Below are 14,994 nucleotides of genomic sequence, written 5' to 3'. Positions count from 1 at the left end.
TCCTGAAAAAATTCTCAGGGGGGGCAATTTTTCTGATGATTTAGGTGACCTACACACATTTTTAAAAAGATATGTCCAGCAACAACATGAAGACAGGGGCAGCATATAAGTCAATACCAGAAGCATTTATTGACTGATCTCAAAAGTGTTGGCTTACAAAATCAAAATAAGTTATCACAGTAAAAATAATCAAGGGTGTTCTTTCACATTCCTCAACACTGCATAAACAATATGCATTTCCATAAACAAATGAAATAAGAATGAAAACAGAATTTGAAAGTAATTTCTAGAAAAGGTAAACACAGCTATCTGTATGGCTTTGTAAAAATGAACAACCATATTCTGGCCAATTGTATAGATTTGTAAATATGAACAACCATATTCTGGCCAATTGTATAGATTTGTAAAAATGAACAGATTTTTTTTATTTTATTACTTTTTTTAAAATGAAAAAAAAACTATTTTAAACAACATCAACTGTGAACTGATTTGGGCGTGTGTGTGTTAAATAGACAGACAGGGAGGGACAAAGAGAGAGAGAGGCTACATTACTTGTACTGAAACTGTTCTCTTCTCTGTTTCAATACAGCAAAGCGTTCAATGACTTTCTCATTGAAATCAGGCATGCTGAGGACTAGTTCCCTCTCCATGGAAAGCATGGCCAGTGCATTCAGACGTTCCTGGCCCATTGAATTTCGCAGGAATGTCTTAACTCGTGTCAAAGTTGAGAAACATCTCTCAGCTTCAGCTGTTGTCATGGGAGTAGTTATGAGGATGTTCAACAGAGTCACAGTCTCAGAGAACGTCTCCTGGAGGTTGTAGCTCATGAGAACCTGGTACAGTGCCAGTGCACCACAGCTTCCCTTGAATTCAGGATTCTCATAGATCAGAGATAGTTCTGTCTTGAGCTTTGCCTTGCTCAGCATGGGGTATGCATTCACAGTGGCATTCAGAGCCTCATCAGGAAATGAATGGCAGTACCTTTCAAACATGTCTGCTTGCAGTAAGGTAGCACTCACAAGGTGGCCAGAGAAAGAGAACCTTTCTTTGGTGTGATCCAGGATGGTGTTGCAGACCTCTTCAGACAGCCTCTGCTTCTCCTCTTCTCTCAAAGCTGTTCTGGGTCTTTTGGCTCCTGTTGCTTCTTGCAGCTGCTGTTGAGAGGAGTCCCTGAAGGCAAACAGACCAATGTGTTTGTTGGCTTTGTACAGTATTGTTGTCTATGTGATGCACAGGTATATGCAATGTATCCATGTATAGTACAAATACTTAAGTTCCACTTAAAATGGGCAGGGATGCATAAAGTCTTTAGTGTTTAAGTTAGCCTTTGTGTCTCACATAGCCTGGATGTTCAGCACAGTATACAGTGGTGCTCATAAGCTTATGATCCCATGCTAAAGTTGACTAAAAAGAGGAATAAAAAATAAAAGAAAATTGGTGTCCTTAAAGGTTGGATTTTCCAACTTTTTTAATTAAGTCATTAAGATCAATTTCCAAAAGATGATTTTTTTATTCCTCTTTTTAGTCAACTTTAGCATGGGATCATAAGCTTATGAGCACCACTGCACAGTACACATAGTATATAAAATAAGATAGATTACACCACTGGCCATATATAATGAGAATAATGTGATTTCAAACACAAATGCAGTCTCCTTTCATGCATACATTTTCAAATAAAGCTCTGCTTTGAGAAAGATCGAATGATATTGTTTAATCTTACCTTATGGCCTTGACACTGCTTGTGAAGCTGTCGAGGGCACGTTTGATAAAGACAGCATCGATGTCCTTCTTCTGTAGCTTCTGGTACAGAATGTCGACGTGGGGCATGATTTTGTGAAAAAGCCGCAGGAAAAAAATAAAATCTTCATCATGTAGCATCCTCACGTAACCAGATGCCTCTCTCACAGTAAGCTGGTCAAATGAACCCAATGAACCCGTCCGGATGGCTTCAAAACATACTATGAGGTCGTCTCGATTATCGTAGACAGTGTTCACGACTCTGCTGTTGAAGTTCCACCGTGTGGATGAAGGTCTGGGCAGTCTTCGTGCAACAGTCTGGTCAAGAATGCTGGTGCGTTTGGGTGACCGTGAAAAAAAAGTTGTTATCCCGCTCAGATCGGAAAAGAAAATGTTCACTTTTTTGATGCGAGAAGTAGCTTGATGCATGATCAAATTCAGCTGATGCGCATAGCAATGCACGTAATGGGCATTCTTGAAATGCTCACGCACCTTCTGCTGCACACCTGCCTTCTCTCCCCTCATCACACTGGCTCCATCGTAAGCTTGCGCAATGAGTTTGACTTTCTCGTCATCGGCAAAAAGACCGTTCAGTCTCTCCAAAAGTACACTGGCGATTGAGACTGAGGATGATTCCGAGATGGGAAGGAACTCAAAAAAGCGCTCCTGCACTTTGTGCTTGCTATCTATGTACCTCAGCACAAGCACCAGCTGTGTATGTGTAGAAACATCCGTGGTCTCATCAGCTTGGATAGCTACGAAGTTCGCAGACTTCACCTCCTCCACAATATGTTCCCTCGTGACCGCTAGCATACACTCCAGTAGCTCGTTTTGAATGGTCTTTGATGTGCCCTTGAAAACTTTAGCATTTTTAAGATGGTCATCAAACACCTCATCTAATTGTGCCACAAAGTTGACAAGTCCAAGAAAAATACCAGGGTTGGTGGAGCCCTCAGTTTCATCTTTGCCTAGCAAAGCTAACTCAAACACTCCGCAAAACTTAACACACTGGATTAGCCGGCTGAGGATATGGCGGTTCTTGCTAACCTCATCGTTGTGGCGGCGGACAGCTAGCCTGTATCCCTCATCCAGTTGAGTGGCAATATTCACTCTTCCTAAAGCAGACAGTCTCAAACAGCTATCCATGTGGGTCTTTGACAGCTCATGTTTCTTTATCTTTTCTGAAAGATGGTGCATGTCGGTTACACCAGTCGCTGTCCACGCGGTGCCGTCTGCCGTGCCGCCTTCAGGGTGAAACAGTAAGCAGGGGTAGCAGAAAACTGCATTAGCTACATCGCAGCCTGCTAGCCAGGTTTTCCGTTCATACCAATTTTTGGAAAATCCTCGGGTGTAGGACTTCCCCCCTTTAGTAGAAACCTGTTGAATTATTAAATTTGGTCTGGGAGGTCCTAATTGTTTCGTTGCCAATTTATCTTCATTTGTTCGCCGACAAAAAGGAACTTCTTTCAAAGACACAATCGAGTTGGACTGAAGCCTAGCCATTTTGATAGTAGTAGTGAATTGATTGACTGCTACCCGCTTTTTTCTTAGTTACGTTCATGGTTACGTTACGTATGACGAAAGCGCGTAAGTGCAAGCCCTCAGAAACCCATAGAGATTGTATTGAAAGCTGTGAAATTTGAAAAAAATAGATTTTACATGGGAGTCTATGACAGACTTCTGGGCGATTTTCAACCTGACTGAAATCGCCCCAAAAGGGGGCGGCCATTTGAAGCACGACTTTAGCCTGATTGGATATTTAGTGGCAGATCAGACCACACGTCTAGATTACAACACAACTACTGTTGCCGTGATATAATTGATTAGAAAAAAAATCCCTTCCTTTTCCCGTTTGGCAGTGCGTCGCCCATATCGCCCTATTGAACACACCGCCCCTGCTGAACCGTCTTCCAGCCAGGACAACAATGGCAATAGAGACGAAACAAGATATACACAAAGCAACCGTTTTACTTCATAACTATCAGCTAGCTATATGTGAAACGCAATAATGCAGCTAACCAGATAGTTTAACAGGCAAAAATTACCTAAAACTAATATTATGCAAGATAGATGTAAATTCTTCGTTGGTAGCTAGCTAACAATTCTTCATGGCGATCTGGCTAGCTAGCTAACAGTAGTAGTAGCTAGCCAGTTAGCCCTATTTACTTATTATGGGCGTGCTATCTACGGTACTTAGGCAGGTAAACATGCCAAAATTAACACAGCATGTATCTATTAACGTATCAAGATAAAATATTGTAGTCAGGCAACATATGAGATGTGAATAGGCAACATTTCATTCCGAAGTCGGAGTGTATTTTCTCTCACTTCAGCTCAAATAATGTCCGCCATTGATTTCAATCAATTTTGCATCATTTACATGGTTGCGTCATATTTCTTTGCATACTTTCCGTTGAAGCTTGCGTCGATGAATGCTTGTACAGAGTATGCATTCGAGAAGTGCTCTCCGTGCTCCGTTTCGCATACTTTGATTTGGACTCACACTCCGACCTTCTGTGGTCCATTTGCGTGCTCGAAGCATGAGCACTTCGAGCCTTCCAATAATCACTCTATTGCAACATTGACTTATCAGTTGTTAGTTTAATATTACTTTTTACAATCGAGGTATAGCCTCATAGGAGTATGCGTTTTGAGAAACACCCATTGTGCTTTCAAGACAACTGGGAACTCTGAAAAACGAGGTCAAATCATGACTTCAGTGATCTTCAGGTTGAAAGTCGGAGCTCTAGAAAGTTTCCGACTTGGAATTAAAATAAAATGTTATTCTTCACATGCTTCGTAAACAACAGGTGTGGAGTAACAGAGAAATGCTTCCTTACGGGCCCTTCCCAACAATGCAGAGAAAGAAAATAGAGAAATAATAGAAAACTAAAACACTTAATAATAAAAGTAATAATAGATACATAATGAGTAACATTAACTTGGCTATATACAAGGGGTACCACTACCCCTTGTGAGTCGATGTGCAGGGGTACGCCCGATGTCCACCAGATGCATATGCGTATGCATTTTGTTTTGCCTGATGTCTAGCTTGCTTTTCAACTAGCTAAAAGCTAGCTAGTTGGAGTCTGTGGGTGTACTTCAGTTTGTACCACCACATGGTAAAGCAAAGCAAGAGTTGAAAATATTGAACGCATGCGGTACACGGAAAGCACCGCAGCCTAGTGCGGCATCCCCAACCTAGCGTTGCTGACTGCTCCATTGACAATGAATGACTTCCGTCAGAACGCAAAGAGTTTGATGCATCTGGTGCAGAGGAGGCTGGTGGGAGGAGCTATAGGAGGACAGGCTCATTGTAATGGCTGGAATGCAATTAATGCAACGGTATCAAACACATAAAACATATGGAAACCACACGTTTGACTCCATCCATTAATTCCATTCCAGCCATTACAATGAGCCAGTCCTCCTATAGCTCCTCCCTCTAAACTCTCATCTGATCTGGTGGACATGCATCTGGTGGACATACCAAGCCTAACTACAGTAATCAATGTTACTGTTTCATCAGTGAGCCACAAAGATGAAGTAGCCTAAACAAATGTAATTGCTGAATTCATGTTGTTTGCTATTAATGCAGCCACAGAATAGAAAGAAGCTAAAACAAATGATTTTTTATTAATATTTCTAATTGTTTAAAGTTGAGAGATGCTGTATCATTCATGCAAAGTAATGAGACTGGATGTGTAAATATGCTCAATGCCTCCTGGATAAATTATGGTAAAGTTGGCCTCATGTGGTAAAGTTGGCCTCAGTGGTCTAAGGCTGTGCCACTAGAGATCCTGGTTCGAATCCAGGCTCTGTCGTAGCCGGCCGCGACCGGGAGACCCATGGGGCGGCGCACAATTGGCCCAGCGTCGTCCAGGGTAGGGGAGGGAATGGCCGGCAGGGATGTAGCTTTGTTGGTAGAGCATGGCGTTTGCAACGCCAGGGTTGTGGGTTCGATTCCCACGGGGGGCCAGTATGAAAAAAAGAATAATGTATGCACTAACTGTAAGTCGCTCTGGATAAGAGTGTCTGCTAAATGACTAAAATGTAAAATGTAAAAATGTATAGGCCCTTGAATAAATGAATAAAATCAAAGACATCCAAAAAAACATCAGATTAAGAGTTTTTAATGAAGCCAGCAAGGCAAATCATTCATCTCAGTGATTGACAGTATACAGGTATTATTGCATGTTGACTAACCAATGAGATTAAATCTAGTCATGATCAATTTCATATTTTTCATTCTAAATTTAGTAGATTGGCTTGATAGCAGCATTGACGTTGTAGGTTGGCTAGCAGCAAATACACATCGTTCACTTTTGGGAAAACTGGTCCAGCTAGCTATTGTTAGTTCAAATAAAGCAAAATTATGTAATAATATGAAAGTGCAATTGTAAACTATAAAGTACAAACCCACCAGAATGTAATTTATGAAGGAGGTCCCAGGCGGAGGGTTCTCGGTTGAACGTGGACCCGCATCGGACAGTCCTTGCACTTTGAAACCCACGCCCACCGTGACGTAAGGCACCGCCCACCGGGCGAAATGACGTGAAAAGAATGTGTCCCATCTCACCCCCGCTCCACCCACCACCCACGCCCTCCTGTTACACAAGGAGAGGATTATATTAATGCATTCGTTTACGAACCGGCTGCCACCCCGGTGTGAGCCAGGTGCCAAATTATGACCGACGGCGAAATCGGCTCAAAACAAAAGTGACGTAGTAATGAGTAGGATTCTGTGTTTTCAAATGCAGAAGTGATTGCTTTTGATAAAAAATACTTTATCTGAATTCCCAATGAAAACTAGTTTGAAAATTCGAACATATACTTGTATTTTATTGAAAATAGATGTTTCTGAACTACGCATCATTCTGTCGTGTTGTCAACATGACCGAGCGGCGCAGATTACTGTTCGATTTGAGATTATTAGAAAGGCGCTCCTCCCTTACTGCTGTTGTCCGTTCATGTCACGGAGACCTTAGCCCGGTGCACTTAATCGAACTCCCTCAAGATTGACGGGCACTATCTCTGCAAAGTTTGTGTGACAACCTCGATGGTTTATTCCGACAATTGTCAAGAATTGTGATTACGCCAGACAGGTAGGCTACAGAGATCACGAACATGGCCATCAATCAATATTATAGAAAATTGCTTGCCAAATCCGAATTAAGTTGCACTCCAAAGACTAAGCGACTGAGGAATGTGTGTTCATTTGGGTGTATGTTTTCCTCAATTATTACTATAGGCATATAGTCAGTGGTGGAAAAACTATCCAATAGTCATACTTAAAGTTAAAGTAAAGATACCTTAATGGAACATGACTCAAGTAAATGTCACCCAGTAAAATACTAGTAAAAGTATAAATCATTTCAAATTCCTTAAATTAAGCAAACCACACTTCACCATTTTCTCTTTTTTAAATTTAATTTAATTTATGGATAGCCAGGGGCGCACTTCACAACTCACATCTTTACAAATGAAGCATTTGTGTTTAGTGAGTCCACCAGATCAGAGGCAGTAGGGATAACCAGGGATGTTCTCTTGATAAGTACGTGAATTTGACAATTTTCCTGTCTTGCTAAGCATTCAAAATGTAATGAGTACTTTTGGGTGTCAGGGAAAATGTATGTAGTAAAAAGTACATTATTTTCTTTAGGAATGTAATGAAGTAAAAGTAAAAGTTGTCAAAAATAGAAATAATAAGCTACAGATACCCCCAGAAACGATATGTGTTTAAACCTATTCCTATTAGAGAAGTAGGCTAAACAGAAATTGTAGGATAGGCTAGATTAAGCCTGTAGTGTAGTTTAGATCTTTACCCTCCCCACGTCTCTGTAATGCCAGCCTGGCAGGTAAACCTAGCTTTTCAATAGCCTATTCCCTGCATTCTAAATGGAAATATGACAGGGCATGTCTTTCAAAAATGTCTACAAGGTTAGGTAGGCAATGGTTAGCCTACTACAAGTCTACAGTGTTAGGCAAATATTAGACATTTATAAAGAAGTGTACTTAAATAGTATAGAATAGTTTATTCATGTACTTAAAATCCCAACTTTGACCTACAGGCTTCATCCTCCCAATTTAAATCAGTTTCTATTTATGTGCATTAGTTAGGCTACAGGTTAAATGAATGAGAAAACATGGTTGCCCTGTGGACACTATGAGATCCTGATTGTGTATTTTGTTTTCTTCTAGGTTACACAAAATAGCTAGGGCCATGCCTTTATTTCATCCAACACTTCTGTTGGTTCTGGTAAGCTTCCAAGCCTGCTCTACACACAGCCAGGAGGCTGCCTCCAACATGGCCCCACCAGAGGCCATTGAGTATAACAGAACCGTCTATGCAGTCTGCAAAATGAGACCCAGCACCAAGCTAGGCCAAGGTCTAACTAAGGTGTACGGACAGGTGCTGTTCAAGCAGGAATACCCTGAGGGGACCCTCAAAGTCCTCTTTCTTCTCCATGGTTTCCCCAGTCAGAGTGATCATCAGCCAAAAGCTGTCCACATCCACCAGTACGGGGATTTCAGCGAGGGCTGCGATTCCACAGGCGGTCATTACAACCCTTACAGGGTCCCCCATCCCCGCCACCCAGGAGACTTTGGGAACTTTGTGGTCCACCAGGGGAGGGTTCACAAGTTGACTGAATCGGAGGCCACTCTGTTCGGGGGGCCGTCGGTGCTGGGGCGGGCGGTGGTGGTCCATGAGAAGGCAGACGACCTAGGCCAGGGTGGTGATGCAGGGAGCCTGCTACATGGTAATGCTGGGCGGAGGCTGGCGTGCTGCGCCATCGGGATGAGCAGTCCCAAACTGTGGGATAAGCACCATCATCGACAGCAGAGAAGAAGGGGATGAGAATCGTAGTTTATTCTTCTCTTTTCTTTTTTCTGAGCTCACCACCTTTCATCAGAGGACAACTTAATTTCAAAGCTTTATTTTTTCCAGTTCTAAATTACAAAAAGGTTTCCTTCTCCTTTAAAGTCATGTTTATCTTTTATTTTAAGGGATAGGACCGGTTTACCATAGCTGATAGCAATTAATGTATCTTGTATTAAAAATAACTTTTAAAGACCTTTATTGAAATTCCAAGAGTGCTTTGTAAATCATTTCTGAGAAATTAGTGTATTTCTTTCCATTACATCTCATTGTACTTTTACCGGTATATCAAAATAGATATTTCAAATTAATACTGAATACTCTTATACTTGCTAGAAGATACCGACCCTACCGTTGTGCTTGTTTACACTGAGCTGCACTAGGGTTGGAACGCAATCATGGTTACATTAAGACACCGTGGAGATGGCGCGAGATATGGGTCGGAAAGCGTACCTCAATCCAGGGATGGGATATGCCATTGTACTCCAAATGTTACCTCTATCCACACTGCTCTATTGAGAATATTGAAATACTGCTAGTTTTCCAGGAAAACTGCCCTTTTTGTTCTAATGCTAGCTAGCATTAGCCACATCAGCCATTATGGAATGGCAGGTTGCGTTGAACAACAAAGGAGCTGATTGGCTGATACTTCCATTTCAAAATTGCTGCGTTAGCTAATGAAAAGGGCAGGGTGAATTATTGATATATTGGATTCAACCAAACATCTAAGTTAAAGAATATAGGACTAAGCCAGTTGCACAGATGGAACTTTCCAAGCAGTACATACATCTCTTTCAAATGTTGATATTTTGTTGTGTTGACAACCAAACACAATTCAATATCACTTTTGTAATACAGTAAATAGCCTAATCAATCAATCAATCAATCAAATGTATTTATAAAGCCCTTTTAACCCAGACTAAAACCCCAAACAGCAAAGCAATGCAGATGTAGAAGCATGGTGGCTAGGAAAAACTCCCTAGAAAGGCAGAAACCTAGGAAGAAACATAGAGAGGAACCAGGCTCTGAGGGGTGGCCAGTCCCCTTCTGGTTGTGCTGGGTGGAGATTATAACAGTATGTGGCCATTAAGGCCATATTTTTCTACAAGATGTTCAAACGTTCATCGGTGACCATCAGGGTAAAATAATAATCACATTGGCTGTAGAGGTTGCAACAGGTCAGGAGTCAATGTCACCAAGTGACATCAAATGGTTAGAATGAATACTTCAGATGTACCAGTGGTTGTCTGAGAGGGATTGTCCTCTCCTTTCTTGTCTTTAGTGAAAGTTCTCTAGACCATTGGTTCCCAACCTTTTTTCCTTGAAGACCCCCCTACTTGTATCTAAGAAAAGCTGAGCTCCCCCCCCACAAACACACACCAAAATAATAAAGTGATTCATTCCAAATCTTTATTGCCAAAAATGTACATCAATTATAGTTTTTCTTTCCTTTTCTCTTTGGTTTGCCCTGGTTATCTTTGTGTATAATTAACTGTAGGCCTATACACACACATTGTTACCAAAATAATAATAATGATTCATTATCAGCGTAATAAGTGATTAACAGCACCTATATAGCGCTGTCCTAGATCTCCCTCAGACCAATTAACTGAAACGGGGCAGTTGCATACACACATGCACATCATGTGAACACTGGTTTTGACACAGCTATAATGTATGTGTTATGAAAAATAACAATAAGTAACAATAACAGTAAGTTACAATCAATAACTTTTTCCTTCCTTAAAAAACGAATGGCCACCTTGGACCTGCATACCTCTGACCAGGGATGGGATGTCAGGTGTGATGCTAGTGACAGCCAGCCTAAATTCCTGGTTGACATCGAGCCTGTTACAGGCTTTTGTTTTAATTCTTACAAGCACGCTGAAGGCCGTCACAGACAGGAAGGTAATGCTGAATGGTAGAATAATCCGTGTTTGGCCAGTCTGGGTGCAACAGCGTGTCCTTTGACAATCCAAAACTTTTTGTATCCATTCTCGTGGAAATATTTATTTGACACAGAATCGGCTTGAAGGTCAGCAAGCTCATCTTCACATCCGAGGTATTCCACGTCCTCGAGACTGCAAATGTAAGGGTCCATCACCCACGATTCCTTTGAAAAGTATTTGTCAACATCAGCAAAACAGGATTTAATTTCCTCCCAAAGCATGTTCATGTGCCACCAAACTATTTCATCAGGAGTGGAAATTGTTGTAGCTCCCCTTTTGACATTTTTCCAACTCTGTACTCCAGTTTCCGCACAAAAGCGCAGAGAGCGTATTTGCACTGCATGATGTTTGATTCAGGACCCTGCATCCGCTTGTTTGTCTCATTGTAGAGAGTGAATGTATATGCTAGGTATGCAGTTTTGATCCAAAACGCATCAGTCAGCTGTTCATACAGTGGTCGATTGTGATCTTGTAAGAATTCCTTAATTTTTTCCTGCAGTTCCATAAAATGCACAAGCACTTGTCCACGTGACAACCAGCGTACCTCTGGGTGTTACAGCAGTGTTTGATGCGCTTCATCCTCACACAGCTGGGCAAACACTCTCTTGTTAGTAGGGCGAGCCTTAATGAAGTTTACAACTTTAACAACAGTTGGCAGGGTGTTACTGAGGTCTTACGAAAGTTTTTTACTGGCCAATGCTTGGCGATGTAGCATGCAGTGGAAAATTGCACACACCGGGGCTTTTTCCTTCAATCGGCTGTTAAATCCCTTGTTTTTGCCTATCAACGCTGCAGCCCCATCAGTGCAGCATGCAACAATATTCTCGTAGGGCAGATTTTTGGACGAGAGATATGAGTCCATAGCTATAAAAAATATATTGGCCTGTTGTTGTTGTGGCTAGATTGGTAGACATAAGAATGTCTTGTTTCAAGTCATCACCGTCAATATATTGCATTTAAACGATGAGCACGGATTTGTCTGACACTGTTGTTGTTTCATCTAACTGAATAGCAAAGGGAACATTCCTAAGCTTCACGTGCAGCTGGTTTTGACAATATCCAGCCATTTGATCAATTCTGTCTTTGACAATGTTGTCAGAGAGTGGGACGGTTCTCACTTTATCCACCACCTGTGGGCCACACAGCCTCTCTACAATTTTCAGGCAGGCGGGTTTGATTAGCTGCTCTCCAATATTGTGCGGCTTTTTAGCCTTGGCAATTAATAGCGAACACTCAAATAATGCCTCTGTGGCTCTGTGTAAATCACTGCCTGCTCTTTCAAATGCTTTTCTTATGTCTGTGGATCTTTTTGATATTGCCAACTGCTTCTTCCTCTCAACAAAATCCTGACCTTCACCAATAGTCTCCTGGTGTTTTGTTTCCTGGTGTCGTTGCATTTTGCTTGGCTTCATGCTGTCATTAGCTAGCTTCTCGCCACAAATGACACATTCTGGCCGAGTCCTGTCCTGTCCTTCAATAAAACTGAAGTTAAGATAACTCTCGAGATATAGCCTTACTTTCTTTTTTGACATGTTTCTTAGACATGTTGTTTTATTCATAAAAATAGTGATGCTCTGACTGCAGGAAAAACGAGCTGCTAGCTGAAACTGATTGAGCGCGGGTCATTGACGTGCACAATTATTTTTCCGGGAAATTACCGCTTTTACATTTCTGTGCCATTTTTATAATTTTTTTGATACCGTAGTATGCTTGGTCTTCCTTTGGTAATGGAGTTGTAGTTATAAACCATTTTGTAACGTTTAGCTCACGCTTCACGTCTGCTGGTCTTGTAGAGTATCAACCATTTTAAGCCATGGGCTTCCTGGTCCGGTGTGAATTTCATCACAAGGCTTTTTATGCACTCAGGGTAAAAGGGGCTTTCCATCATGTTTGTGCTGATCTGGGCGTGGCCACTGACTGAGAACAAATCAATATTGAAAACAATCATCATCTAGAATGCTAAAATCACATTGTTATCTTCACAAAAGTGTTATTATACTTAATAAATCGTTTTATACAACAATTAGATGCAAACCTCATAACTGGGAAGTGTACACCCCCAGAGATACAGTTATGTTGTTCCACCGTCTTTAATGACATCACAACATAGTAACGAATTTGACATGATTGTTTTTTAAGTCACCACCGACCATTTCCCACATTCTTTTAAGTAGGAATATTGTTTCATTATCCACTTTTGGATGTTGGAGTCTTGGCGGGAAGACTTCCTTTATCTCACAGGGAAATTCCCTCTCCCAATACTGCATGGCACGGAAAAGAAAGTTTCTGCAAGGAATTTACGACCGGTCATAAAACTAACCCCCAGGAAAGGGGGTGTTCAAACCTTTACCTAGCCGGCATCTTTGATCCTCAGCCCATGAGGGGAAGTCATGACATATGATATCAATTTTTTATTTCTAATAAATTTGCTAAAATTTCTAAAAACATATTTTTGCTTTGTCATTATGAGGTATTGTGTGTAGATTGATGAGGGGAAATAAATATTTAATCAATTTTAGAATAAAGCTGTAACGTAACAAAATGTGAAAAAAGTCAAGGGGTCTGAATACTTTCCGAATACACTGTACATAAGTATTCAGACACTTTACTCAGTACTTTGTTGAAGCACCTTCGGCAGCAATTACAGCCTCAAGTCTTCTTGGGTATAACGCTACAAGCTTGGCACACCTGTATTTGGGGAGTTTCTACCATTATTTTCTGCAGATCCTCTCAAGCTCTGTCAGGTTGGATGGGGAGCGTCATTGCACAGCTATTTTCAGGTCTCTCCAGAGATGTTCGATTGGGTTCAAGTCCGGGCTCTGGCTGGGCCACTCAAGGACATTCAGAGACTTGTCCTGAAGCCACTCCTGTGTTGTCTTGGCTGTGTGCTTAGGGTCGTTGTCCTGTTGGAAGGTGAACCTTCACCCCAGTCTGAGGTCCTGAGAACTCTGGAGCAGATTTTCATGAATGATCTCTCTGTATTTTGCTCTGTTCATCTTTCCTTCGATCCTGACTAGTCTCCCAGTCCCTGCCGCTGAAAAACATCCCCACAGCATGATGCTGCCACCCACATGCGTCACCGTAGGGATGGTATTGGCCAGGTGATGAACGGTGCCTGGTTTCCTCCAGATGTGACACTTGGCATTCAGGCCAAAGAGTTCAATCTTGGTTTCATCAGACCAGAGAATCTTGTTTCTCATGGTCTGAGAGTCCTTTAGGTGCCTTTTGGCAAACTCCAACTGGAAAGTATTTGTATTTATTAAAGATCCCCATTAGTTTCTGTCAAGGCAGTTATACAATTTTAAAAACATTACAACACATTCACAGCAGATTTCACAACACACCAAGTGTGTGCCCTCAGGCCCGTACTCCACTACCACAGATCTACAACACAAAATCCATGTGTACGTGTGTGTATGCATGTGTCTGTGCCTGTGTTTGTGTTGCTTCACCATATGCTGTACCATAAGGTGTATTTTTATCTGTTTTTTTAATCAAATTTTACTGCTTTCATGAGTTATTTGATGTGGAATAGAGTTCCATGTAGTCATGGTTCAATGTAGTACAGTCCATAGTCTGTTCTGGACTTGTGGACTGTTAAGAGACCTCTGGTGGCATGTCTTGTCCCTTTTACTGAGGAGTGGCTTCCGTCTGGCCACTCTACCATAAAGGCCTGATTGGTGGAGTGCTGCATCTTTTTATTTAATCCATTTAGAATAAGGCTGTAACGTAACAAAATGTGGAAAAAGTGAAGGGGTCTGAATACTTTCCGAATGCACTTTACATATAAAGTGTGTCGTCAGCAAATTTGATGATTGAGTTGTATACTGTGTGTGGCCACGCAGTCATGGGTGAACAGGGAGTATAGGAGGGAGTTGAGCACACACCCCTGTGGGGCGACCGTGTTGAGGATCAGCGTAGCGGAGGTGTTGTTGCCTACCTTCACCACTTGGGGTCGGCCTGTCAGGAAGTCCAGGACCCAGTTGCACAGGGAGGGATTCAGACCCAGGCCCTGAGCTTAGTGATGAGCTTGGAGGGCACTATGGTATTGAAGGCTGAGCTGTAGTCGATGAACAGTATATAAATATTTATCTTGTCCAGGTGGGGTAGGAAAGTGTGCAGTGCAATAGCAATTGTGTCATCTGTGGATCTGTTGGGGCGGTATGCGAATTGTAGTGGGTCTAAGTTGTCAGGTAAAGTGGAGGTGATATGGTCCTTAACTAGCCTCTCAAAGTACTTCATGATGTCATAAGTGAGTGCTACGGGGCGACAGTCATTTAGTTCAGTTACCTTCACTTTCTTGGGTACAGGAACAATGTTGGACATCTTGAAGCATGTGGGGACAACAGACTGGGACATGGAGAGATTGAATACCGGTATGTCGGTAAACACTCCAGCCAGCTGGAGGACGCGGCTTTGGATGCC

At 41.9% G+C, this 14,994-nt stretch overlaps 1 protein-coding gene across 1 annotated transcript; it reads left to right on the top strand.

The window, feature by feature from the left end:
- The first annotated feature begins 6,688 nt into the window (after positions 1-6,688).
- LOC121573037 (extracellular superoxide dismutase [Cu-Zn]-like) lies at positions 6,689-8,821 on the top strand. Its single transcript, XM_041885074.2, has 2 exons — positions 6,689-6,845; positions 7,942-8,821. Exon 2 carries the CDS (start codon positions 7,964-7,966, stop codon positions 8,597-8,599), a length of 636 nt encoding a protein of 211 aa, XP_041741008.2. The 5' UTR covers positions 6,689-6,845; positions 7,942-7,963; the 3' UTR covers positions 8,600-8,821.
- The last annotated feature ends 6,173 nt before the right edge of the window (positions 8,822-14,994 follow it).

The sequence above is a fragment of the Coregonus clupeaformis genome, chromosome 22, assembly GCF_020615455.1.
Source record: "Coregonus clupeaformis isolate EN_2021a chromosome 22, ASM2061545v1, whole genome shotgun sequence".
Taxonomy (NCBI): Eukaryota; Metazoa; Chordata; class Actinopteri; order Salmoniformes; family Salmonidae; genus Coregonus; species Coregonus clupeaformis.
This window is presented reverse-complemented; position numbering and strand designations above follow the sequence as displayed.

Excerpts from the sequence above, each read along its gene's own strand:
- LOC121573037 (XM_041885074.2), top strand. The coding sequence starts at position 7,964 with ATGCCTTTATTTCATCCAACACTTCTGTTGGTTCTGGTAAGCTTCCAA.